Source organism: Dysidea avara, chromosome 1 (assembly GCF_963678975.1).
Source record: "Dysidea avara chromosome 1, odDysAvar1.4, whole genome shotgun sequence".
Taxonomy (NCBI): Eukaryota; Metazoa; Porifera; class Demospongiae; order Dictyoceratida; family Dysideidae; genus Dysidea; species Dysidea avara.
Window position 1 is genome coordinate 19,040,135 of NC_089272.1, and position 27,496 is coordinate 19,067,630.

The following is a 27,496-nucleotide window of genomic DNA, read 5'->3' on the forward strand; positions in this document are numbered from 1 at the left end:
CAGCAAATTTGATTACATTCGCAACAGCCATTTGTGAGATATGGGCATTCAACGTTTTGTTGTAATTCCTTCGTATTTTCTTATGCCGTACAGGGGCTTTGATTTCTTTTCGCACATTTTGCAAAAAATGCAATAAAACACAAACGTGTAGCTCGATTGCCACGATCTTTGGCACAAATGAAGAGCGTGTAACGGTGGATTCACCCACCAAGTTTGCTGAAATATTCAAGGAGTTATGAGCATTTATTCATGTAAAAAAGATCAATCTTCTATTATGGCTACAGGGTAAACCGAGTATAGAAATAACTTAAAATTGGTGCGTAGATAGGCTGACCATCATAGCAATGCCTTTTGATAGTTTGAATAGCAATAGAGTTACAGTAGGGATTTTCAACCAAATTGACATATTTAAACATTTTTTTGGTATGGCAAATATTGTGCTATCTTTTAGAATCATTTTAGTACAAACTCTACCTCAATTGATGGTTCCTATCAAGAGATATTAGTAAAAGAAGTTGATAGATCGGTGATTTTTGAGTACGGAATTTTTAGGGATTTCCTGTACATTGTATGGCACCAAGCACAATATAATCAGTGTCATAAATTAGAAAATGAAGCTCCTAATGGCATAAAATTTTCACCACAGAATCACTTAATATAGTAAAAAATGTATGAGCTAGGTAAAACCTCTCAAGAAGACCAAATGTAATATTTTTGAATTTGCTAAGAACACTGCACGTTCTGTGTAGAATTAATAATACACACATATACCACATATATTCAGAGATAATTAACAAGTGATATTGCATAACAGAGTGAACTTAGGCATCACAGGTCACAGCTAACAACTACTCTATAAAACATGACAATCATATACAATCAGTAACATTCAATATTATTGTGAGGTTGCATGTTTTGGATTCCACTTTCCTTTATTTGCCATGTAAAAGTATGGAGGATAGTAATTATTACGATGACATCACTACATAATTAAGAGCAATAATAAACTGTCCCTGACCAAAAACACAGTCATTGCAGCCACAACAAATAGACAATAATAGCAGTAGGTACATCATTATAACTCAACAGGTGGTTCTGAAGCCTTACAAGATTTGTATACATGCCAAACAGTGTTTTCTCAGAAGTTGTCCATGACTTTGCATGCTATAAAGCAATTCCGCCCAACACAACACACTGCTCACTTTCGAACTATTCTTGGATTGATGCTGATGGATACCTTGAATGCCACGGTGGTTGAAACGCAGCATTCTGAACAGTCCTAGATGGTGGTATACCTTTTTACAAGGTGTATTTGCATCGTGAACCACAGGAAAACGTCTTTTTACCAAAAAAACAGATGGCAGAATTGAAATCAGCATATCTACTTTGCCCAGCATCACTTTTTTCAGCCTCACCGGCCACAAAAACTCGCAGAAAACTTGACAACTTTTGATTATAATTGGTGCCATAAACTCCCGTAAAATTTTGCATACAATTATTTTTGTATGGGCTCCCTATGGGGAATTTTATTTCTTCAACTTTGATTTCGGGTATTTAAATACTTCATGAAATTTAATTCGGTGAAGTGCATTACAAAGTACGAACCTTTGACTACGACAAACTGTAACAGTAGCTCATCAAATGTTTGTTGAAGGTGTGTAATTTGAATAGCAAAAATGTGCATGAAAATTCGATAGGTTGAAAATCTCTAAAGCAAAAACCAATCAAGAGTAAAATCGTGGGATCGAGATACTCTAATAGAACAGTCACCATGGGGTAAAAAAGGTGTACAAAATATGTCGGGGAAAAAAGATTTCGAACTAGGTAGCTACCTCCATACCTCAGTAACACCTGCATCCTTAACTACTGAACTGACTACTGCTATCTTGGCTGATCACCTCACTTAATTTCTGCTTTACAAATGAATTTCTAGTTTAAATCTGTTTATAGTTAGGCCTGCGTCAAATATGCCAGCATAATAAAAGGCATAATAGGCTGGAGTGCTATGCCAGCATAATGCTAGCATAATAGGTAGATATTTCAAACTATGGAGCTTAAATCCATGAAAATAGATTGACATTCCCTAAAGAGCAGTCAGAACTGCACCAAATGCATTGTGCATAGTTCCTTAGATCGATATTCTCTAATAGAACAGTCACTTTGTAGTGAAATACTCTAATAGAGCACTCACTGACTAAAATGTTCCAAAATAATTGTAGGAAATGTTGCTAACATAGGAGCATGCAAACATAATGGGAACACTGAAGAGCATAATAGGTGAAAATTTTGGGAAATTCTGAAAGCATTTTGGGCAAAATTTTGAGCATATTTGACTCAGGCCTACTTAATTATAGTTAACGTTTGTAATTTCATAGATCTACCAATAGAAGTACTAGATTGCTCTAGAATTATTCTATGTATCTTCTATCTAATCCAAAATAACCAAGCTGTAAAAAAACAGTGCGGCCCTCAAAAAGGCTATGGTGAAAAAAGATGTGAAATCCAAGGTGGCGGCCAAGAAATGGCTGTGATGGTAGATTAATGGTAAACATTTTAATAACGACAATTCAGGTGAATTTTTGTGCTGCTTGGTCTTGGCAAAAAATTCACCTAAATTGCCGTTATTAAAACTTTTACCATTAATCTACCATCACAGCCATTTCTTGGCCGCCACCTTGGATTTCACATCTTTTTTCACCATAGCCTTTTTGAGGGCCGCACTGTTTTTTTACAGTTTGGCTGTTTTGGATTAGATTTCATTTCTTTTTGTATTTCTATACCCCAAAGCCGGCCATAGCGGCTTCGGGACTTTTTTAACCTGTCTTTTTTTCTTTACCACAGGAAGAAGAAAAGATGAAGCAGATATACTTTAAATATTTCTGATTTTATCAGTAAATGTACAAATTATATATATATATATATAATACATATATTTATTACAGAACTCTCCATGGTGGTTTCTTTGTAACTGAACACTCTACAAGGTGACTTCTTCTTGCTGCTCTCTCTACAGGGTGAATTGTTTGTAGCTGAATAATCTACAAGGTAACTTTTTCTAGCTGATCTCTCTATAGGGTGATTTGTTTGTAGCTGAACTATCTACAAGGTAACTTCTTCTAGATGATCTCTCTACAGGGTGATTTGTTTGTAGCTGAATTCTGTGCAGGTGATTTGTTTGCAGCTGAGCTCTTTACAGAATGGTTTGTTTGTAGCTGAACTCTCTACAAGGTAACTTATTCTAACTGGTCTTTCTACAGGGCAATTTGTTTGTGGCTGAATTTTCTACAGGGTGATTTCTTTGAAGCTGAACTCTCTACATGGTGGTTTCTTTGTAACTGAACTCTCTACAAGGTAATTTCTTCTAGCTGATCTCTCTACAGGGAGATTTGTTTGTAGCTGAACTCTCTACAGGTGATTTGTTTGCAGCTGAACTCTCTACATGATGGTTCTTTGTAGCTGAACTCTCTACAAGGTGACTCCTTCTAGCTGATCTTTCTACTAGGTGATTTGTTTGTAGCTGAACTCTCTACATGATGGTTCTTTGTAGCTGAACTCTCTACAAGGTGACTCCTTCTAGCTGATCTTTCTACAGGGTGATTTGTTTGTAGCCGAACTCTCTACAAGGAAACTTCTTCTAGCTGATCTCTCTACAGAGAGATTTGTTTGTAGCAAAACTCTCTACAGGTGATTTCTTTGCAGCTGAATTCTCTACATGGTGGTTTCTTTGTAGCTGAACTCTCCACAAGGTAATTTCTTCTAGCTGATCTCTCTACAGGGAGTTTTGTTTGTAGCTGAACTCTCTACAGGTGATTTGTTTGCAGCTGAACTCTCTACATGATGGTTTCTTTGTAGCTGAACTCTATACAAGGTAACTTCTTCTAGCTGATCTTTCTACTAGGTGATTTGTTTGTAGCTGAACTCTCTACAGGTGATTTGTTTGCAGCTGAACTCTCTACATGATGGTTTCTTTGTAGCTGAACTCTATACAAGGTAACTTCTTCTAGCTGATCTCTCTACAGGGAAATTTGTTTGTAGCTGAACTCTCTACAGGTGATTTGTTTGCAGCTGAACTCTCTACATGATGGTTTCTTTATAGCTGAACTCTCCACAAGGTAACTTCTTTTAGCTGATATTCTAGCTGATCTCTCTACAGGGAGATTTGTTTGTAGCCAAACTCTCTATAGGTGATTTCTTTGCAGCTGAACTCTCTACATGGTGGTTTCTTTGTAGCTGAACTCTCTACAAGGTAATTTCTTCTAGCTGATCTCTCTACAGGGAGTTTTGTTTGTAGCTGAACTCTCTACAGGTAATTTTTTTGCAGCTGAACTCTCTACATGATGGTTTCTTTGTAGCTGAACTCTCTACAAGGTAACTTCTTCTAGCTGATCTCTCTACAGGGAGATTTGTTTGTAGCTGAACTCTCTACATGATGGTTTCTTTGGAGCTGAACTCTCCACAAGGTAACTTCTTCTAGCTGATCTTTCTACATGGTGATTTGTTTGTAGCTGAACTCTCTACAAGGAAACTTCTTCTAGCTGATCTCTCTACAAAGAGATTTGTTTGTAGCCAAACTCTCTACAGGTGATTTCTTTGCAGCTGAACTCTCTACATGGTGGTTTCTTTGTAGCTGAACTCTCTACAAGGTAATTTCTTCTAGCTGATCTTTCTACAGGGAGTTTTGTTTATAGCTGAACTCTCTACAGGTGATTTGTTTGCAGCTGAACTCTCTACATGATGGTTTCTTTGTAGCTGAACTCTCCACAAGGTAACTTCTTCTAGCTGATCTCTCTACAGGGAGATTTGTTTGTAGCTGAACTCTCTACAGGTGATTTGTTTGCAGCTGAACTCTCTACATGATGGTTTCTTTGTAGCTGAACTCTCTACAAGGTAACTTCTTCTAGCTAATCTTTCTACTAGGTGATTTGTTTGTAGCTGAACTCTCTACAAGGAAATTTCTTCTAGCTGATCTCTCTAGAGGGAGATTTGTTTGCAGCTGAACTCTCTACATGATGGTTTCTCTGTAGCTGATCTCTCTATAAGGTAACTTCTTTTAGCTGATGTCTCTACAAGGTCACTAGTTTGTAGCTGAACTCTCTACATGATGGCTTCTTTGTAACTGAAGTCTCTACAAGGTGACTTCTTCTAGCTGATTTTTCTAGAGGGTGATTTGTTTGTAGCTGAACTCTCTACAAGGAAACTTCTTCTAGCTGATCTCTCTAGAGGGAGATTTGTTTGCAGCTGAACTCTCTACATGATGGTTTCTCTGTAGCTGATCTCTCTATAAGGTAACTTCTTTTAGCTGATGTCTCTACAAGGTCACTAGTTTGTAGTTGAACTCTCTACATGATGGTTTCTTTGTAACTGAAGTCTCTACAAGGTGACTTCTTCTAGCTGATTTTTCTAGAGGATGATTTTTTTGTAGCTGAACTCTCTACAAGGAAACTTCTTCTAGCTGATCTCTCTACAGGGAGATTTGTTTGTAGCTGAACTCTCTACATGATGGTTTCTTTGTAGCTGAACTATCTACAAGGTAATTTCTTCTATTGATCTCTCTACAGGGCGATTTGTTTGTAACTGAACTCTCTACATGGTAGTTTCTTTGTAGCTGAACTCTACAAGGTGATTTCTTCTAGCTGAACTATCTCTTTCCATAGTTGCATGAACTCCCTACAAGGTAACTTCTTTTAGCTGATCTCTCTACAAGGTGAATTGTTTGTAGCTGATCTCTCTACAGGGTAACTTGTTTGTAGCTGATCTCTATACAGGTTACTTGTTTCTTGCTGATCTCTTAAATTCTCTTCAGGGTGACTGCTCTATTAGGGTGACTGCTCTATTAGAGTATCTCGATCTCGCACTTGCTGCACCAAGTTGGATTTCGTGTTATAACTCCGTGGCTTTAAGTCTGATTCTTCTACGCCATTGAAGAGCCTTTCTAAGATGATTGCTCCATCTATACAGCGATTTTCAAAGCATTACCCCAAGCGGTATATCTGGTAGGCGTGGCAAGTAGTAGTTTTTTATTAGCTAATCTCAATTGCGTAATTGTTACACACTGTTGGTTTTTTCGTGGTATCTTTCTGGTTTTTAGCTCGATTTCTTTCAAACCACAAAAGGTTTGAGGTTCAATAGTTAACCTATTCACCCACCGATTTTCAGCTTCTTCCCATACGCGGTTTACCCTGTAGGCGTGACAACATATTGGTGTTATTTTTCGTGAATAATCGCTCATAACTCTTTTGCTGTTTATTGTATTTCAGCCAAAGTTGGTACAGTGATGCGCCGTTATACCCCCCTTGAGTGTGCCAAATTTCAAGGCAATCGGATATTTCGTTCGCGTTTTATAGCAGTTTTTGTAAGTGTGCGAAAAGAGGAAGAAAAATAAGAAGAAAAAAAACGAAGAAACTAAGCCAATTTTTGAAGTCGCATATCTCGGGAACGCTTGAAGCGATTTCGCTCAAATTTGGAATGTGGAGTGCTGAAGGTGGAGGGAATGTCCACAGCAAAAATCGTCTTGTTTATCAAGGCATCACAAAGCTAGGGAGGTGCGAAAATTGCGTTTTCTTTCTTCCTGTCAATATACTCACGGGTGTTGCGCGCCGGCTTCTTGGGCCGCACGACACACTACCGTGTGTCTTGATTAGAAATCCTCAAAAAAATTGCACTTTATTAGAGTATTACAATAATATTATCAACTACTGAAGTAAATCATGCAATGCAATACATTTATAAGTCTGTCTTCATAATAATCACCGTGTCTGCATAGAAAAGAAGAAATGTGAGTAAAAACAAACCTCAAAGTCAGCCATAGGCTGGAGTGCCTTATAAAGTACAAAAAGAAGTGAAATCCACACAAAAACAACCAAAATTAATGCAGCCTTGAAAAGCCTGGGTGAAAAAAGTTGTGAAATCAAAGGTGGCGGCCAAGAAATGGCTGCAATGATGTTAATGCTAAAAGATTTTAATAATGGTTGTGTGCATTGTTAAAATTTATTAGCATTTACATCATTGCAGCCATTTCTTGGCCGCAACTGTTGATTTCACAACTTTTTTCACCCAGGCTTTTTAAGTCCGCACCATTTTTTCACAGCTTGGCTGTTTTTGCATGGATTATATATACATGTCTAAAGGATATTCGATTATGGGCCAGTAGCTGTACGTTCTGGCTACATTTGGTTATGACGAACAGACAAATCCTGAACATATCACAGACAAATTCGGTTACACGAGCTTAATGGTTTAATCAGTGCTGTTGAATAGTTTATGGAATAATTACAGAGTTAACTGAAGGCCTAGATGGATAAGCCTGCTTGTAGAGTAGTTACTTTGTGTAGTATGGTAATTAATTTTTGTGATGTGAGTGTGGTCCATATTCAAAAACATAACCATTACAATTTTTATGGAGTGAAAACATTGCGAATAATATTCACCACAGCAATAAAAGCCATTTCTTTACACTACTGATCACCATGCCTATGTATATTACACAAGCCAGTACAAATACAGAGGTCTTACTCACTAGTGTATGGAGAAAACTGAAGCATAAAAGCTGTACTGACCATTTAGGATACCACACTAAAAATTTATTTCTGTACAAGTGAGGATTTGCTGAACAATGAAAATCACTTGATTTTGACTATAGTAATAAAGAAGAGGGAAATCTATAAAGCCTTTTTCATATACAGTTCCCATTAGGTGGTATACAGTCCTATTTTGCAGCCATTTTTATCTCAGAAGAAGTCTGCTGGACATCTACTAGCAGTAATACTCATTGACTAGCTGATGGATTCACTTGCCTTTAGATACACTATTGGGCTATACAAACAGTTTCAGATCTGGCAATGTGACAACAGCCAAATAGGCTAGTGTCAGTGACACTTACTTGAAAGCCTTGGACAAATAAAAGAGCATATTAAGCCTATGCCTAATGTGCTGAGAAATTTAGGTGACCAGTTAACAACATTATAATTGTGAAATTACAGGATTCTCACAGACATCAGAATAATCTGGTGTCTACAAGTAGAAGGGAGGAAACTGAAGCCTCCTCAATTGAATAAGAGAGAGGCATACTTCCTTCAGAGTAAGATCTTGTTCAAATTGCCTTTCTAGGAGTGGAGCTGAAAAGCTACAAAAAAAATTTATCTGTTTTAATAGAACATCAAATGGTATTTTATGGTTAAATATTGTGTGGATGGTGATTAGGCTATTGCATATAGCAATTATCTCTGTGAATAGCCACTCACACACATACAAAAGAAAGTTTGATAAATAACTTTTTCTTACGTACATAACTTGAAGAGTGTGCTAGGTTATTAGACGTAGCACAATATCAACCCATTAAAATATTCATGATAATGAATTGCATGCTGCTCTGTGTCCTATAGCCTATAGTTTTGCACAGGTTATCCCTACATTGTTTGCTTTACTACTTACCACATTTAATTCACATACTACAATGTACAAAATAGCTTCAAATTTAGTACTTGCAATAAATGTTTATAAAACACTGCCACTTAAGAAACAGGTGCATGTTAAATACTTCAAGATCACAGCAAATATTAAAACTACAATAGCCAACCAATAAACTTACCATTAACAGCCAACATTCCAGAACTGGTGTTACTAGACACTACATTAGCAGCATTACATGTGTAGGTGCCAATGTCAGATAACTTTGCATCTGTGATGGTCAGTGTACTATATTTGATAGTGGAATTCAATGATGTTTCTGATATCATATACTTCATAGTGTTTATGGTTTCCACCAGAGCATCATTGAAGTACCAACTGATGATAGGAATTGGTTGACCAGTTGCTTGACAACTAAAGAAAGCCATGTCTCCTTGATTTAGTGTCTGATTAGTGACTTCAACATCAATAACTGGAGCAACTTCAACAACTAAAGCAATAGCAGTTACATTATACATGATCATATTACAGATGTATGTAATAGTTGTAACACGGGTATGAGGGCTTTGCCTGATAAGTATGCCCAACTGCCCAAGGGCCTGAGGGCAGAGGGCATACATATCAGGCAAAGCCCAAATGCCCCATGTTACAGCTAATATGGAACACTTCCCTTCCATATCAGGCTGATAGCCTGCAGAGGGCAATCAATCACCCAAGCCAATACAAGTGCAGCCAACTGGATATGTTATATGCTTACCTAAAATTTTCCATTATGGATCAGCAGCTAGTACATTCTGGTTACGCTTGGTTATGATGAATGGACAAATCCTAGAGATATTACGGAGAATTTTGGTACACAAGCTTAATGTTTTATAATCGATTGCATGTGTATTGGAACATTGTGCAGTGCGTGAATTACATCTGGCCTGCCTACTATACAGAATCTACACAGTCCCGCAGACAGCACTACAGTAAACAAGTAAAGAAGGAATAGCAAGTGTTCCGTACCACTTCAGTTATGCCTGTGAACAACATGAAGCAATTTTTATTTTGCCATACACGGTGTTCAAACGCATGTGCAGTCAACTGTAATCAGTGCTATTAAATCGTTCATGAAATAATTACAGAGTTTACTAAAGGCCTAGATACAGTAAGTATGCAGAGTGGTTACTTCATGCAGAGCTGTAACTTTGTGATGGGGGTGTGGTCCGTATTTGAAAATGATTGGTGAATAAGCTATAGCATTAGTTCTCACCTTAGCCCAATGTTTTTCAACTCGTAGGGTAGCGAGGATAAAAAATGCTCTGTGGTTTTCATGGCAAATTCAAGTTGTGCATACTAATCATATGAACATTAATCAATTCCCACAATCGACTTTTGCCTTAACGTCTATATAATCACTGCCCAGATTTAGTCCAGGTTACATTTCATCTAGCTGGGCTACATACGAAATGTAGCCCAGGCAGCTCCTTTAATCTGAGGTGTGAAAGTGTTACATATGTATACAAGTAGTATCATATAGTAGGGATCATGAAGGTTTGCACATTCCCATGAAAAGATACTTCAAGGAACCTTAATTGGCAGCATTGATTAACTATAATCAAAGCCAAGAGGGTTTCAGTGCAATTTGAAATGTTTCCAATTTGCTACATTTTTTATTTGGTGGAATCTTCTGTCTAAAGCTGCGAAAAAGGGATATGGCCCCAAAAGCTAGGGTAAAAAAAGATGTGAAATCCAAGGTGGAAGCCAAGAAATGGTTGTGTTGGTAGCAAAAGTTTTAATAATGAAAATTCAGGTGAATTTAGTGCCGCAATCTAGTCTGGAGAAGGACCAACAAATACACCTGAATTGTCATTAAAATTTTGGCATTAACTTACCATCACAGCCATTTCTTGTCCATCACCAGAAAATTACATCTGGGCTTTAACTGCCTCACATTTCAGCAAAATTAGATGTGGAAGCTACTTAATACGTAGTAATGAAGATTATCAGTAAAATGTCAATACAATGTTGGAATAGTCCATGAAATATGGCTGAAGGCTGCAACAAAAATTTTGGCCCTGGGTAAAAATCAGTCTGGCTGTACCATATCAAACTTGGTCCTGCAAGACCAACTTTGCCTTCAAAAATTGATCCATCCTACCAAAATTGGGCCAATAATAGTTAACCAAATTTTGTTTCAGTGGGCCAGCTTTTGTCCTAACCTATAACTCACCTTAGTTATTTGTTTGTGATTGCTCAACCAACATATACTTATTCCTGCAGATCTTATACCTCAAAAGGCCAATCAATTCAACAGTAGACTATAAGCACCCATTTTTTGATAGTATAGATGCTTGGTAATTTGCAGCAGCTATGGAGATAGCTACAGTGGCATGTATAGTGGTGGGTCCTGCATGTAGGACCTGCAGGGCCTACATTTTAATTCTAATTTTTTCTTTGTTTTTTTACTTTTACAATCCTGACATGTTCAGTAGGACCTGCATACAAAGAACTCTGCCACCCTACCAGAAGTTTTGAATGCAAGACCAAGATACTCTAAAAGAACTATCAAATACTTTAATAGTACAGTCTCATGTGTAGAAGATTTATACATATATAATTTTTTTTGTTGTATATAAGCAGCACATACTCAACCCTTACCATACCCCCTATATTCCTACTAATGTATGTCTATGTAGTAGTTGCAAGTGGTTTAAGGACTCCACACACATAATACATTTTCTTATGGTTTACATATGATGACGGTGTTAATTAAATACTTGTATACATACCAAGCTTACTCCCTTGCCAGGTTTTGGATCAGCCATTGAATGTTACAGCTAATAAAGTAGAGAAATGTCTGATAGCTGTATAGGGTGAAAGTTTTGATGGGTAAAAGCTTTTATGGCTTTCAGGACTTTATCTAAAACCACAAAAGTATTCCTGCAAAAGCAACTACCTGTGTAACCATTGATGACATAAATGGTACCACTTGGGTATTTCAAGAAGCTACCAAAACTCTCTTTGATTCTGTATTACTACATACAGTTGTCCCATATTGCATTATGAAACCCAGGTACTTAGCTGTCTATCAACAACGAAGAGCAAGGTGATCTTTAGGATGAACTCATGATCCGATGGTGGTCATGTTTGATGTACAGCTAACTCTTCTAAAGCAGCAGTGTCTGGATTACGTAAGTGGCTTAGTGCTTTTTTTTAGTGGGTGCCCGTACAACAATAGTGCATACGCTAGGGGTACAAGGTGACCAAATTTCAGGATGACCCCTATGTTCAAGTCATGTTCTGGGTTGCCAAGTGCATACAATTGGAAAGGCCCTTTTTGCAGAGCCAGTCACCAATTGTATTCTGTTATGAATGTTCTATTAGAGGAGTTTTGCAGGTAGAATACATATGTGACCGGATTTAGCAAAATCAACCATATGGGCGCAAAAGCCAATAGTGAGATAACACCAGCCTGAGGTTGCTGCACTATCAGGCTAACAATTCCCATATAACCTCGCCTTCAACTTGTCGAGTCTGCTTTTGGTGGATTGTTTTCTGGTGACCTGTATAACCACGCCAGACATCTATACAGGTCTGTGAACAACAGGAAAGTGCTATGGGGGGTCCATACACTCTGGACAGACAAGCAGGGAGCTGTATGTGTGATGTATGTCTGTTTTGTGACATTTCAGTCTATTTCCTGCCTCTGATGGGCTGTTTTGTGGTCCGGTGCCTTCAATTGCCATCCTCATCCACTCTGTAATCTATGTCTTGCCCATACCGCCACCCCCCACCCTCCACCCCTTTTTGAGGACTTGTGATACAGCAACACTGGTGAAAAAACCTATCTAAAATGGCAGGAAACTCTACAGTGATTACCTTGGCCACCAGGTACTCTTAAGGTTGTGAATTGCTCCACCTTTAGTGAAAAATCCATACGTGTAACTGCCAAGGCTGGTGAGTAACAATGCTTTAAATTATTAAAATACGTTTTCCTCTGAATCAACAATGTGCCCATACGGGTGATTTTCCAAAATCCAGTCACATATTATGACTGTTTTATTAGAGTATCTCAATTGTAAAAGTTTTTTTTTTACTATATCATACCCTTATTCTCCTTAATCCATTTTAGAGGAATCGATGTAAGTTTTCTATTATGCTATCATGTGGTATGGTAGTACTGTATAGTAGGGATCTCCCCAAAAATCACCCATGCCCCTAAACTGCCACCTCTAAAACCACTCTAGAAATATCTTAAGCAGTTAAAAGTACCTTAAGGGAATAGTCTATATGTAGTGCATCTAATGTAAAATATAGCATTAAATCTCTCTCACAATACTGAATTTAAGAAGAAAAAAAACACCAAAACCAGATTTTTGATCTGCCTGTCTCATTGCCTGCCTGACCACAGTTGCAAGGCTAGAGTCTAACCAACACATTTTATGACTACCACTTTTCGCTGCAATAGCAAACTCACCAGTAGCATGTGCCTTTTGAGGTTATGACGTGTGCTTTCCCTTTGTATCCTGCCTTTTCCTTATCTTCAATCAAGCCAGACGCTATGAAACATATCAAGGCATTAAATTTCCATATTGGCACTTTCCATACTAAGATGCCACAAATTTATTTAAAGTGCTCATGCTGCATTAAGAGATATTACTGGTAGACAGTCAGTAGACACTGTACCTAGCTGCACGATGAAACCTTTTTACGATTCTGACACCTGGACCAATAATAATCAAGTGACATGCACCTTTAGATCTAGCTGTACTTATAGCAATTGATCATGAAATACATCATGGGCATAGCATGACGTGAAAAACCACATCAATTAAACATCGTTTATAGTACAGCTGGCTTAGGCCCACTCAAGATACTCTAATAAAGCAGTTACCCTAATATAACAGTCACATGTTCAATATTCCAATAGAAAACTCACACGTGTACATTATAGCTTAGCTATAACAAAAAAACTAAACAAACTAGTGTATTTAAAAAACTTAATTATTCATTTGAAATGAAGTAGGGATCCTAGCGATAAAACGTAGTAGAGCAAGAAATACTTATGGATGATAGTATTCCAGTTGTTGTGGCCCCCTTGGTGCATGCCTAGTCTGCATGTTACAGAGGATCAAGTTACCACATCTTCACATTTTAGTTACATGTTTGTATTCACAGGCTTTAAGCCTTCTCACAGGTCCCTAGTGAGATAGCATTCACAAAACAGAATAGCTCTGTGGGAAAATCCCTATATATATTGGCATTGAACAAAATAATATTAATGTTATGACATACCAATGTGGGGATTTTCCTACTGAACTATGTTATAATACCATTATTCATATTTCTTGTTTCACTACTTTATTCCTTGGATCTCGCTACCTCACTTTAAATTAATAATTAAATGCACTGGTAATACTACACTTCCTACCCTGTTATTCTGTACATTTGTGCTGCCAAACTGGTGTTTCTACTTCAAGTCTACAAATTAAGAGGGGTTCTGAAACCCCAGGGAATCCCCCTAAATTTACCCTTGAGTATAGATTACCCACACTCATACAGTATACACATATAGATGTAATATTTTTACTGTAAGTATTTATACTGAAGTATGTGTATATAATTTTTCACAATAGTGTGCAATGCATACATGTATTTCCAGTACAGATATTGTTGCCAAGATGGATGTATGCATAGTAACATCTGTTTACAACATACCTGATTGTAAACTTAATCCACCAGGATGGCCATAACCATTATAATAACTGAATCCATACACTATAACTGTCAGTAAAGCTGAGGCATTGCTATGCACAACTTCAACTGCTCCTTCTGATACTGACACTAATGCAGCATATGCCTCAATAACATTTTCAGCTCTAAGTGATAACCAATTCTGTGTACTTAGTGACCTTGTTACTCCTCCTGATTTCAGGTAGATCATGTCAGGTTGATAATACTGTGCCGTCACTATTATGTTAACATAATGATTGTAAATGTAACCTGATCTATATATGTGTGGATTACGAATTGTCGAGAAAGCAAATGCATTTGAACAGCAAATGGCAGCAGGTACCAGTGTCATCATTGGATCACCTCTGTCACTACTCCCTGGTCCATGACCAAACTGAGCTACTAAGATTTGCTCAGTAGAGTAGATTACACAGTATTCTTGATTTGATAAAATCCTGCTAATAAAACCACCCTCATTGATGCTGTATGATCTCTTTGCATTATTACAATAAACATCAACATTGGTGGAGTCATATGCTGCCAATACTTTGATACTATATGATCTTCTGGGGGCTAATGGTGCAATGTATAATTCTCTTCCCCATGATGCAGTGGGTGGAACTTGTTCTATTATATAACCACAGTCACCAGCATTGACATTAGCACACTGGTGACCGCTAAACACAGATACTGGCTTGTTAGTAACAATTTTGGTCCCACTCAAGTCCTCTACTGATCCAATATATACTGTTTGTAACTTATTAATCACAAAAGAATATTGTCTACCGGTAGTAAGAGAAACAGCAATATCATTAACCTTAACAGTGACTGGTTGTGTGACTGTCAAATTCATCATCGTGGTGTTCTCTGTACCAACTATCAGCACTATACTGTGAGAGCTAGATGTCCTAGGTACTGAAACTCCATAGTACACATATTCTACAGCGAAACTTTTAGTTGGCAAAGCAAAAAATGTTTCACTAGTGTGATAATTTGGATCATTTTGACCAGTTACAGTCACTTTGTCACTGTTTGTCTTAAGGTAAATTCCCTTATTCTGATCATTATGTGATGAAGCCTCCACACTGTTTGGAATATTTAAAATAACGTCATTACCAGCTGTGATAGTTCCACTGCGATAATAACCTATTCCTGGTATCTCAACAGAGTAGCTCACTGGTTGCGATAGGATGGTTTGTAATGTGATAGATGGCTTACCACCTTGCCAATTCCTGAAAAAACCTAGATAGTAGCTGCTGCCTACATAAAATAGAATAAGCATCATTAAGCAGTATTGCATTCCAATTGTGATGGTTTACCTTATAATTCAGAACAAAAGGACACATCATATAGTACGGTAGTACTGTATTAGGGATCATGCACAACTAGGCTTTTCCAGCCAAAAAATCACCCTGAAACCAGCCTCAATTTCCCTTCATGACAACTTGGCAGTATTGGTTAGGCACAGGCAAGCTCACAAATGTCTGCAGACCAACCCCAAACCTTTCCAAAAGTTTCTATGAAATTTTTAAAATTTTCTATTTAACAGAATTTTATTCTTACTAACTAACGGATGCCTTTTAGCCAAGCATAACTCGACAATGGATATAGCTACAGGCTTGATATCTTCACTATTCAACGTCACTTCATCCTGAGATGTGCCTTTTCGCCAACCACAGTACGTACAATAATTGCATCATGGAATTATCTTTGTCCTCTTTTGTGTTCCAGTTCTTTTGTTCACAATGCAAGGTGTCGATTTACAATAGCACAATGTGGCTTCCCTGTGGCTGAGTTGGTATCTCACCCATATTGTTTTTGTAACGACTGAATTGATTGCAGAGATGCTTTTCGTACGTACTGTTCTTCATTTGTAGCGCTGTGTAACAGACTGAAATAGGTGAAAGTGAAGTGTAATGGCCACTGTTCAATCTCGAGTAGTTGGGCGGGCTTGCAAATCATTTGTATTTTTTGTGGTGTCTGGATTGATTGCAGAGGTGCTTTTCCTACTGTTTTTAGTTTATAGTGCTGTAAAATAAGGTGAACATAGCTGATATCGAAGCATAATGGCTATTTCACTTTTGAGTCAGTATGTGATACTTGGGGCACACATTCAGATGAAAACATTAACTCTGGTGGTATCCTTTACTTTGATGCGGTATGTGTTGGTTAAAACCAGTCATAATAATGTTAGAAAAAAGTAAACAAACAAGTATAAGGAAAAATTAGGAATTGTAAGATCATAGAAATAAAAAGTAGGGAAGGGGTTGCCTACACCTGCAGATACTCATGCAGATACACTAGTGCACAATTAATCCCCAATTCAGTCATGGGTGTAGCCTGAAGTAGGGATTAACAATGTCCACTAGTATATCTGCAGGTGTAGGCGACCCCCCTTGTTTCCCTACTTTTTATCTCTGTGATCCCTACTCAAACTTAAAATTCCTAATTTTTCCTTATATCTGTAGAAAATACATGTATGCATAATGCAGACAAATAGCAATGCACGCTGGATGAATGGTTTAATATAGTTCAACCAGGCAAAAACTTTAAATTTCATATTTTGATTATCTACACTAGACATTTTGTACATCCTAGTTTAATATTTTTGTAACAGATGAAAGCCCCCATTGGGCCCGACATTTTGTAGTACCAGAACTTTAAAAATGTTTTACAAGTAAGTTACAACCATCTTTGTGATTTCCATAGGGTTTCAAAAAACATGTTTAGTTTCACAAACTTCATATTATCTGGAAGAAGATTGACTTGACTAAAATTCATAGGTCGGGTTTTGCAAAATTTTGTTTAGTTTTTGTTTTACAACATCGTAAACTCAGACTATGGATTTTTCAGTGAAGTTTGTTAAAAAACACTATTTGTAAAAGTATGCTTTGCCTTTGAGACACTGCAAACATGTATAACCACAATAAAGCAGTAAATTATGAAATACTAATGAACAGAGCACTGCGTGAAAGCATAATGATCATTGTAGAAAGTATCTAGTGGGATATGGAATAGCTGCGTGGGAGGGTGAGTAACCAACTTTTGAAAGTTTATGCCTGGTAATGTTGCACTATATACTTTAGCGCACATAGTGAGTATCATGTAATCTAAGAATCCAGTGTAATAAAACAAGTGTATTGTTGTTGTATGACAAGTGTTTACATTTATAAGTCACTTGAATGATTGAACAGAAATAATAAGCATACAATCATGCTTTTTAACACCCTAGCTGTAAGGTAAAGATTACTAAAATGTGTAACATTGTACACGGTGAAGTCAGTTGATCACATAACTTCCCCCTTTGTCTTCTGTCCTACCAAACTGTTGAACCCCATAATCACCACTGGACTGATGGTGGAGCAGAACTTGAGAAAGTCTATGTTGAGAATCGGAACTTCCCATTTGTAGTTGTTCCTGAACACACGCATACAATAGTTAGTGGGGGCATCCAGTCTTGTTCCACCACTGGATTCTATGCAATATCCATCATCAGCAGGGGGCATGTTCTATTGATGTAAATTTTGCATTCAGCAGTGTCCATTCTTAGGACTACAGTTAAAAGTCCTTTAATTGATACAATTGTCCAGAACCCTCTCCATTGTGAAACTGGCTTCTTGGCAACTTCAGTACTTAGAAATGCTTTTTGAACAGGAACAAACCAGATGTGGGTGTCACACCTTTGCTGCTGCTCTTCCACTAATCTGACACTGTTGGCATCCACCTTATCTTTCAACTGCAAGCATTTTTTCCTTGGGTCATTACAATTGTTAGACCGATCTTATGTGTAGCACAGGTGACAGGTGCTTACTTCAGCAACACGTGCATGTAGTTGAAGCTCAAGTTGAAGCAGAAACAACAAGAGTTAAATTGATGTTTGAATAGCTGGAATGAGCGAAGCATTACGTGTACAAACTATAAATGCTTTAATACTGCTAAAGTGGTGACACTCTGAGTCATATGAGTAGCAATTTTTGTAGCCTAGTTAGCGAAAATGTAAATCCACCCATCCACATTGCTATTTTGAATTTTGATAGATGAAAAACTAGTTATGTAGCCTAAGCCAATTCATTATTGTAACTACAGTATATATGCAGTTTACTTTTACAACTGTAACATCCTCTTTGATTGAACAAGTCCATGTTATTTTATTTGATGCTTTTACACAGTACTTTGCAATACTAAATCTCCTATGTGCATATTCTGCATTAGCATTTATGTTTTTCAGGTCAACCCACCAACCTAAAGAGTTAATTCTAGGACAATGCAAGAAGTGCCTATGCAATTAATCCAATCACTACAGAAATTGCTGGGATTAAACACATGCATAGATTATCAATTACTGGAAAGCAAACAGCCATTCCACTTCATTTTCAGGTATGTTCCACCTGTTATACAGCAAAGAACAGTACGAGAAGGGCCTCTACAATTAATCTTCTCACTATGGAAATTATAGATGATTCTTGTAATAGCCAACTTGCACTGAAGCCACTGTGTGTTACTGTAAATCAACACATTTGAGGCAGTAGAGAAAGAAATGTGACACAAAGGAGGACAAAGGCAAGTCTGTGATGCATGCACTGTAGCTGCTGCAGTTGGTGAAAAGGCATGTCTCAGGCCGAAGCAATATTGAACGGTGAAAAATCAAGTGTTAACCATGGTTGAGTTATGCTGGGTGTGTGTCTCCAGGCTCTGGTTGAGAATATTGTAGTTTCATGCATTTGTTATTACTCGTAATGCACCCTTATACTCACAGGGTTATTTGCTACTGTATCCCCGTTTGTGTTTTTGTTGGTGGTGGTTGTGTGGCTGTGGCCCAGTGTCTGATTATTGTGAGCTTGCTGAATGGCCACCTCTGTTGGCTCTGGTTGCAGGTTCGCTTGGTTCTGGTTGCAGGTTCGCTGTTGAGCAGTTGTCACGGAATACGGTCCACTGGAGCAGAACTTAAGGAGGAGGTCTATCTTGTTCAGAATCAGTATTTTCCATTTATGACTGTTTCTGAACACACTCATACATTAAATAAACATACGGGAGGCATCCATTCTTGTTCCACCAAAGAATTCTGTGAAATATCCTCAATCAGATGGGGGGAACACTCTACGAATGTGAATTTTGTATTCAGTGGTGTCCATTTTCAGCACTAAATTTAAATCCATGTGGAAATGTGGAAAGGGTAATTAAAATTAATTGTATCTAAGGGGGAGAGTCCAATAGTGGCATGTTTGGTGGCTCTGTACTTTAATGGTGGTGGTTTACATTTAGAGTGACCATTTGCCAAGGCTATATGTCATACCAAGGAACTGAGAGGATTATGCAAATTGTTAGAGATAAGTATTCACCTGGTTAGACGAACCCAAAAGTTGCATTGTGACCAAGAATGCATTTTTAGAGCAGAATCTTAGCAAATCTTTGTAAGACCTTTAAGGTCAAGAATCTCATGCAACTACATTTACTAGGTAAGTATATCCACTACTAGCATGACCTGAGGCTTCGTGTGGCAGAAACATGGGAAATGAAGTTAACAAACTGTAACTAAAGTTTAAAAAATATACATAGCAGTCTTTCCATTCCAATCCATAGGCCTAGTCAGACAGTTTGGACATTGTGTGGTCTACTCCCAGATGTTCTCAATCATCATTATAGTTTAAGAAGAACTTCTGAAGAGAATAATCTAGGTACCATAATCAACCATGGTCTATCTGTTGTAGCTGGAGACTTCAATTCACAACATGAGATGAGCTGGTCAACTGCAACCCATGGTCGTCTGTCTTGCTTGAGGGGAACTTTAGCTAATCTCAGAGAAGTCTATTGTTCCATAAATTCACACTAATGAAAGCACAGGATCTACTTTTTTGGGTTTATGTTATTTTTGCTGCCTCCAACAATTGGTCAGTTGGAAAAGGCACCTGCTTGTTGGTTTGTGTTGCCACAATGATGAATGGAGTAAAAGCCAATACTTAAGGTATATGCATGAAGTTCTAGACTACTTTCAAGATTTTGTGACCAAGATGCATTGGATTTTCATGACTCAAGTCACTTTAAGAGTTTAAACTAGGTCTGAGTTAGATGCACTAGCCTTTCTAAAAGAACATAAAGCGAAACATAGCTGAAAAAAGATCAGTGGAATGAGAGGGGTCAGGCCATATTATCTGGAAAAACTATGATTATCGACACAGTCCGTACAATCCCTTGACTTCAGTAGTCTGCATGTGTAACCCCTGTCAGGCTGTAAGAATAGACCATAATTTTACACTCAAGAAGGCCAGTGCTGAATGCTATTTATTAACTCAATAGAGTTCTTGTGTATAGGAAACTGTCTCTTATAAAAAATACCTTCCATGCTGTATTTCAGTTGCGGTTAATAACACATTAATGTTGGTCATTAAATAATAGAACCATGAACAATCAGCCGTTTATTTCAAGTTGATATTGTTCACTTGTCAACTGATGTCCAATGATGGTGGTTGATTTGGTAGTTGAGTAGGGCTCTATGGTTCTTCTATACGATTTTGCAATAGGACCATTGATATGATCAGCCACAAACTGTGGTTCCCATTTGCATGAGGCTTGGGGGAGAAATACCTGGGGGTTCCTAACTTTGAAGCCACAGGGATTTCCAAGGCCATCCTAACAAACTCTGCACTATCATACCCCAAGCTAGTCTTGGGATGGAAGAACTACTCTTGGAATGGGGAAACACTGGATTCCACACAAGGCTCCCTTCAATGTCTGTGCATTTCCTCCCCTGATAAAATAATCCCATACCATAAAGTTAATTCCCTCTCTTTTTGTTATTTATCATTCTTAGAGCAATGTTAATGTAATTGGTTTGTATGTACTCATTTTCGACATAGTTTCCTAGTCCTAGGGGCAGGCTTTGGGAGGGGACTTTTATTCCACCCTGTTACACATTTGGAATAACCCATACATGCGCGGTATTTTTCATGCGCATGCATTCACAATGTTTTCCAGTTAATAGCATTATGATGCAGGTGTGCTATATACCTATGTATACTTTCTAGCTGCAATGTGTTGCTACACCAAACACGTGCACATTATTTCCCTCCATTAACTTTGTTTAACAAGTTAAACTCCATCAAAATTAATGTAATCATTATACAGTACATATTCGAGATCATAGTGCTTTGTACTTCAGTTTTCACAAAAATGCTGACCAGAAACCAGCCTCACAAGGTCTTCATGGTGCTCTGCAGCACTGGTTACTGTAATGCTTCCAAGAAGTTATTACAAAATTACATTTTGTATTCAAGAAATTTTCTCCTGACTGACTAATTATCTGCATGACTTGACTACCTGATGCTTTCAGACAAGTGTAATTCAATAACAAGCTTAATTTTTCATTGTCATACATCACTTTGCCTGATTTGGCATGCCACAGTATGTACAATGCAAGTTTACATTTTTCCTCCATTGTGTCCCATATCTCTTCACAGACAGTTCAAGGTGTCAATTCATGGTAGCGCATGATGGCTTCCCTACATGTTTGTAACAAGAATTGTCCGTATTTTCCACAGTGAGATTGCAGAGGCTCTTCTTGTAATGTCCTTCATTTGTAATGCTGTGTAATGGGCTGAACATAGCTGAAAATGAAACATAATAGCCACTTCACTATTTCAGCACTGATACAGTATCAGTTGGTGCACATGTTCACATGAAAACATAAATCTGATGACATTCTTTCTTTTGATGTGGTATATGCAGGTTCACCAGTCACAATTACAGTCCAAAAAGTAAACAAATAAGTACAAGGAGAAATTAGGGATTTTAAGGATCATAGAAATAAAAGGTAGTGATTTCACCTATACCTGAACATAATTATGCTATTGAACATAATTTTAATCTCCAATTACCCATGGCTGCTTAGGGTTAAATGTCCACTAGCATGGTGGTATACAACAAATTACTTGTTTAGCTACTTTATGTGGTGATCTAGGTTCTCAGTCCAGACGTACTTTAAACATGCAATTGTAACAGAGTTTATACTATATAATTTGAAATTTTCAACCAGAGTAGGGACCATAGCACATTGATAAAAGTACTGAAACAAGCTGGAGTAATGCACAATTATGGTCCCTACTCTAGTTGAAAATTCATACTTGTTTGTTAACTTTTTTTGTAAAATAAAATTATTATGATTGGTGAACCCACACATACCACATCCAGCAAAAGAAAAAATGGTGCTGCGCACCCCAGCTACCAATTATCATCTGAAAAGTGAAGTATCCATTACGCTTCGTTGCCAGCAATGTTCAACCCAATTCACAGCATTATGAGTCAAGAACTGTTTGAAAAGTACCTCTGCGATAAAAGTAGTCACTATGAAAAATGCAAATGATTTCTTTTATAAAGGGAAGCCATCACATGCTACTGCCAAACTGACACCATTTGCTGTCAGCAAAGATGAATGGGACACAAAGGAGGACACTGGTAAGTCCATAAAGAATGCATCGTACGTACTGTAGTATACCAAAAGGCACGTATCTGGCTGAAGCGACATCGAACAGTGAAAAAATCAAGCCCATAGCCTTTAAGTTAGCTGTTATCAAGTTATGCTTGTCTGAAGGCATCAGTGAGTCAGTCAGTGAGTCAGTCAGTGAGTCAGTCAGTGAGTCAGTGAGTCAGTCGGTCAGTCAGTCACTAGAAAATTCCATTTAATAACTTATTCCATTACAGTGTTTTGGGTTGATCTAAAGGCTTTTTTTGGGCTTAGTTTTCTGCCTCATTGTCGTTATAGAAATATGAGGCAGGTTTTGGTGATGTTTTTTCATGGGCCACACCCAAACCTTTGTGGTGCCTACTATACAGTATTATCATACTGTATGATGTGGCACTTTTCTAGAAACCAGACTGTAGTTAATTCATTCAGATAACACAACTCAAGTCACAAGTGTAAGGATTCTTGGCTAGATTTTACAACCTTTTTCACCCTAGCCATTCTTTGAGGTCCAGCTAGGCTATTTTGGTATAGAAATCACTTCTTTTATAGTTACAAACCCAAAAGCTGGTGGGCTTTCCTTTTACTCGTCTTTTTTCAGAAAATAAAAAGAAATGGCTTGTTACATAGCTAAACTCTCTAATGTAGCTGAATTCTCTATAGGTTACTAGTTACAGCTGCACTCTCTACAGGGCAAATTGTTTGTAACTGAACTTTTCAAGGTGACTTGTAATGTAGCTGAATTCTCTACAAGTTGACTTAGTTGTAATTGAACTTTCTACAGAATGACTTGTTATATTACTGAACTCTTTACAGGTTGACTTGCAGTTTGGCTGAACTCTCTACTGAGTAACTTGTTACGTGGCTGACCCCTCTACAAGAGAATTGCTTGTACCTGAACTTTCTACAGATTGACTTGAGCTCTCTACAATTGTAACTGAACTCTGTACAGAGTAACTTTTAAATGGAGCTGAGCTGTCAATAGGGTGACTTACATGGCTGCAATCTCTACAGGGTTGGTATGACTTTTACCATTATAGGAAATATTTTTCCTGCATTTATTTCTGTTCCCCTTTAATGGAACGGTTGATTGCTATATCAGAGTGTAGCTGATTGCTCTATTAGAGTAAAAATTTACTGTTCTATTAGAGTATTTCAGCCCAATAATGAAAATCAAGGGCTTATCCAGCCTGTACAAGGCCCAGGGTCCTTACAATCTCATACAGCCTTCTTTAAAATTTCAATTCGAAAACCACATTCTTGGTAGCCATCTGTCTTTCAATCAATCAATCAATTGATTGATTGAAATAATTATTAACTATCGCATAAATTGCATAAGTAAGCACAGCTGATACACTACTATTGATTACCCCTTCTTAATCATGCTTGTAGATGTACACTGCTTGTTATGCCTCAACCCAAACTCTACAATTACAATTATGCAGTTAGCTACTCAAGCTGTTGCTGAAATTTCAGAGATAGCCATGCTATAAGGATAGGTATTAGTATGAATATCTATACTTAATCACCTTAAAATACTTCATTGAATTACAATTACACACTTCAATAGTTTCTTTAAATCACATACTGACTTTTTGGAGTATCAGATCCTTAGGCCTATATGTAGCAAACTATATGAAAATTTTGTGGTGATCAATTACAGCAAACGGTTTAGCAAAACTATTTTCAGCACCAGGGGCACTAGCCTCAGTATTGCTTTGGCAGTACCCTAGATTATCAAACTCACTATATATTTCTATGAAGGTATTTTATTCATGGACTACTACTAGCATCCTTGATAGCAATAGTGTTAACCTTGAGTAGGTAAAAACAACAAGTGATAAGCAGATAAAACAGGAATGTGGAGCAGATCAAATGAGTTTAGTTTACTCATAGCATGCAAGAAGGGGAAAGCAGAGCTATACAGAGTAACAAATAATTAACTAGATTATAATGCCATTTAGCTAATTTTTTGCTAGATCTACCAAAACCAATCTATTTACTCTAATAGAGCAGTCACTGAGCCAGGAACAGCAAAAGATATTGTTTCTCAAGAGCTATTTTCTTACTCAAATTACTGTGGCTACTTCATTAGCATATCTCAATTGTTTCAGTGGAAGGATCCAGCATCTATAGTTTCCTAAATGCAGAGTACTTTTTCAAGTTCTGGACACCATGTAACCATGGACTAAATCTAAACCAGACACTGCTACCCATGCACCATAGTTGTGTTCATATTTATTCACAGTGGGGGTAATGCATGTGGTTACAGGAGGTGATACCCAATTGTCTAGCTAAACAATCACACATGCTGCAGTAATAACATAGAATGATGTGCATGGACTGCAGCCTTGCAGTTAGCTAAGAGAGGATGATGTTTCTCTGTGACGGTCAAAATAATTTCTTTCCTATCTGGTATATGCATCACTGTTCCATTAACTGATGGTCCAGAAGAACTCAAAAAGTGTGCCTCTCAAATGCACAGTGGCTGCACTATGCACCTTCAATCCTAATCAGTGGATTTCTCCTGTGGGGGGAATCATGAATTTGGGGATGACTAGATGAAAGCCTAGTTATATGATAACCAGATACACTTGTTCAAGTTTGCAACCATATAAAACAATTGAAATAGTTACTAGTTAGACAAGGTTGACTGATGAATGTTGTATTGGCATTAATTGGGTGAAGTCCAGGGGCGTAGGGAGGGGGGGTTCCGGGGGGTTCAGGAACCCCTCCTGTAAAATTTTGACTTCTGCAAGCAGGATCCTAACACACCATTTAGTGTGGCAGGACAAAATGAGTAAGTAATATAGTGTAATGGCACAGCACAACAATTGATAAAGCTTGCATTCATCTCTCAAGGAAGGATTTACAGAGGTAACATGAGCCTTAGGCTTCTTCAAAACTTGTTAAAAAGATCGATATACTCTAATAGAGCAGTCAGGTATATACTCTAATAGAACATGCATGTAAATATATCCATGTCCATATGAAGTTTTTCAGACATTCTAACATTAAATGCAAAACTTAGCATGACCTTATACTGCTATAGCTTTGGTGTGCAGTGTCTAAAGATATAGAGCTCCAGTAGTTTATCACTTGTGTTATGCAAAATGAATTCATGCTATGCATATTTGTATAGTTATATTGTTTTGATTGTAAGTCATTCCATTTGTATCAGTGGATTCATGACTCTTATACCACAGTGAGATAACTATCACTTACAGATTACTAGTATGTGTCTCTATGTGTTATGCTGTCTGTTTCCACTAGGTGGCTTTATCTAGTACTACCTTCATTGCGGGGCACTTATATGCATCACAATTAATGTACTTTTGCGTAAAATATAGCAATTTGCTGAGTTTTGATTCATTAAAATATTGAAAGTCTCTCAGCGGCTGGGGGCACAGCCCCCAGACCCCTGCTTCTGGTAACTCAATGCTGGTCTGGAACCCCCCTTCAAAAAATCCTGGCTACGCCCCTGAAGTCAGATTCTGTAGTGCTCTACTAGACATTGGGTTTCCTTTAGCTCGAATCCTGGGGTTGCACGGAGGAAATTTTTTTCCTTTCTGTGGCCATTTTTCTGTTTCACCTTATTAGTAGTTAAGTTGTCTTAAGTCCTCCAATTCTGTTTGTTAGGTTAAGTAATCCAAATGGTGCAGCACGAGTTGCTGTCAGACCTTCAGTGCTAGTCACTGTAAAGCTTTAATAATCTATAGCTATAGACTCTCAGACATTGAATATAACCATCATCATACACATAAAACTATACACATGCATCATCTGAGATTAAATTTGAAGACGGTGTATACAATTTTAACCTGGGAAATTTTTACATATAAAACTGTCTGAGACTGAATCTGAGAGCATTTTGTGCCACTCTAATAACAACTTTGCTGTTGCCACTCACAAGTTTAGAGGGGGAGAGGGAGAGTCTGAGATTTTAGGAGAGGAAGTTTCCCATGCATTTAACAGCCCTAGCATAAACACAAGAACAAGCCAAGTAATGTTAATACAGTTTTATTCGCAGCTAGTGATATAACGATGTCCATGTGACGGTGTCCGACTATCCGTACAATGACCATGCAATTAGCTACTTGAACTTTATTAGTATGCTCACATTCTCTAGAACTCTGTAGCTATAGAGCATTTTCAATACGTGATCAACATTATGTAACTTCAAAATTAACCCACGCGTCCACCATACAGGTAAACCAAGCACTGGTGAACCATGTAATATCCGTAGTTTTTATCATTAATAGGCTTTATAGTGCAACAAACATTATTCTGTACAATTACAAGTTGAGTATGTGGGAACACATAGGAGTTGCACTAAAGGTAACTGATAACTTGAACCAGCACCTGTTATACTAACACAATTACTTACTTTGCTTGCTTGCTTACTACTACTACTACATTAAATTAACTACACTAGCTTATAACTATAACATAATAATACAAGTGGTATTAATGGAACTGAAGTTGGTGTACGAGGATGCTTGGAACAGATGGAAAAGGGACAAACAAAATGGAGGGTGTGTGGATCGTCTGGAGTAACATTGGTTGTAAAATGATTCCAAAGAAACTGCTTTAGGTATGTCTTGATAGTGATAAAAGATTGATTGAGATCTAGAGCAGGTAAGATGTATATTCTTGGACGTCTGTTAAAATAAAAGTTGCTTTGCTTGTTGGTAGATGAGAATACATGTTTTAGTTTGCTGTTGGCAGATGATCAAGTTGAAAGCTGACAGAAATCCACATAGTTTCTAATGTTGAAGCTTTCCGAAGGGCTTTTGATTGACTTTACAAAAAAGAGAATGTCATACAGATCAAGAAAGTACATAATGGTAACAAATTGAGATTTATAAGACGTGTCCTATAGTCGGATGTAAAACTGTTGAGAATGTATTTGGTTGC

At 37.6% G+C, this 27,496-nt stretch overlaps 1 protein-coding gene across 1 annotated transcript in view; it reads right to left on the reverse strand.

The window, feature by feature from the left end:
• The window catches only part of LOC136265341 (uncharacterized), a 143,937-nt gene that overhangs the window by 109,161 nt on the left and 7,280 nt on the right, over positions 1-27,496 (reverse strand). Inside the window, exons 3-4 of the mRNA XM_066060181.1 lie at positions 14,110-15,384; positions 8,588-8,896 (exon numbers count right to left, since the gene is read on the reverse strand). Coding sequence (XP_065916253.1) covers positions 8,588-8,896; positions 14,110-15,384 — 1,584 coding nt within the window. The remainder of the gene's footprint in view (positions 1-8,587; positions 8,897-14,109; positions 15,385-27,496) is intronic.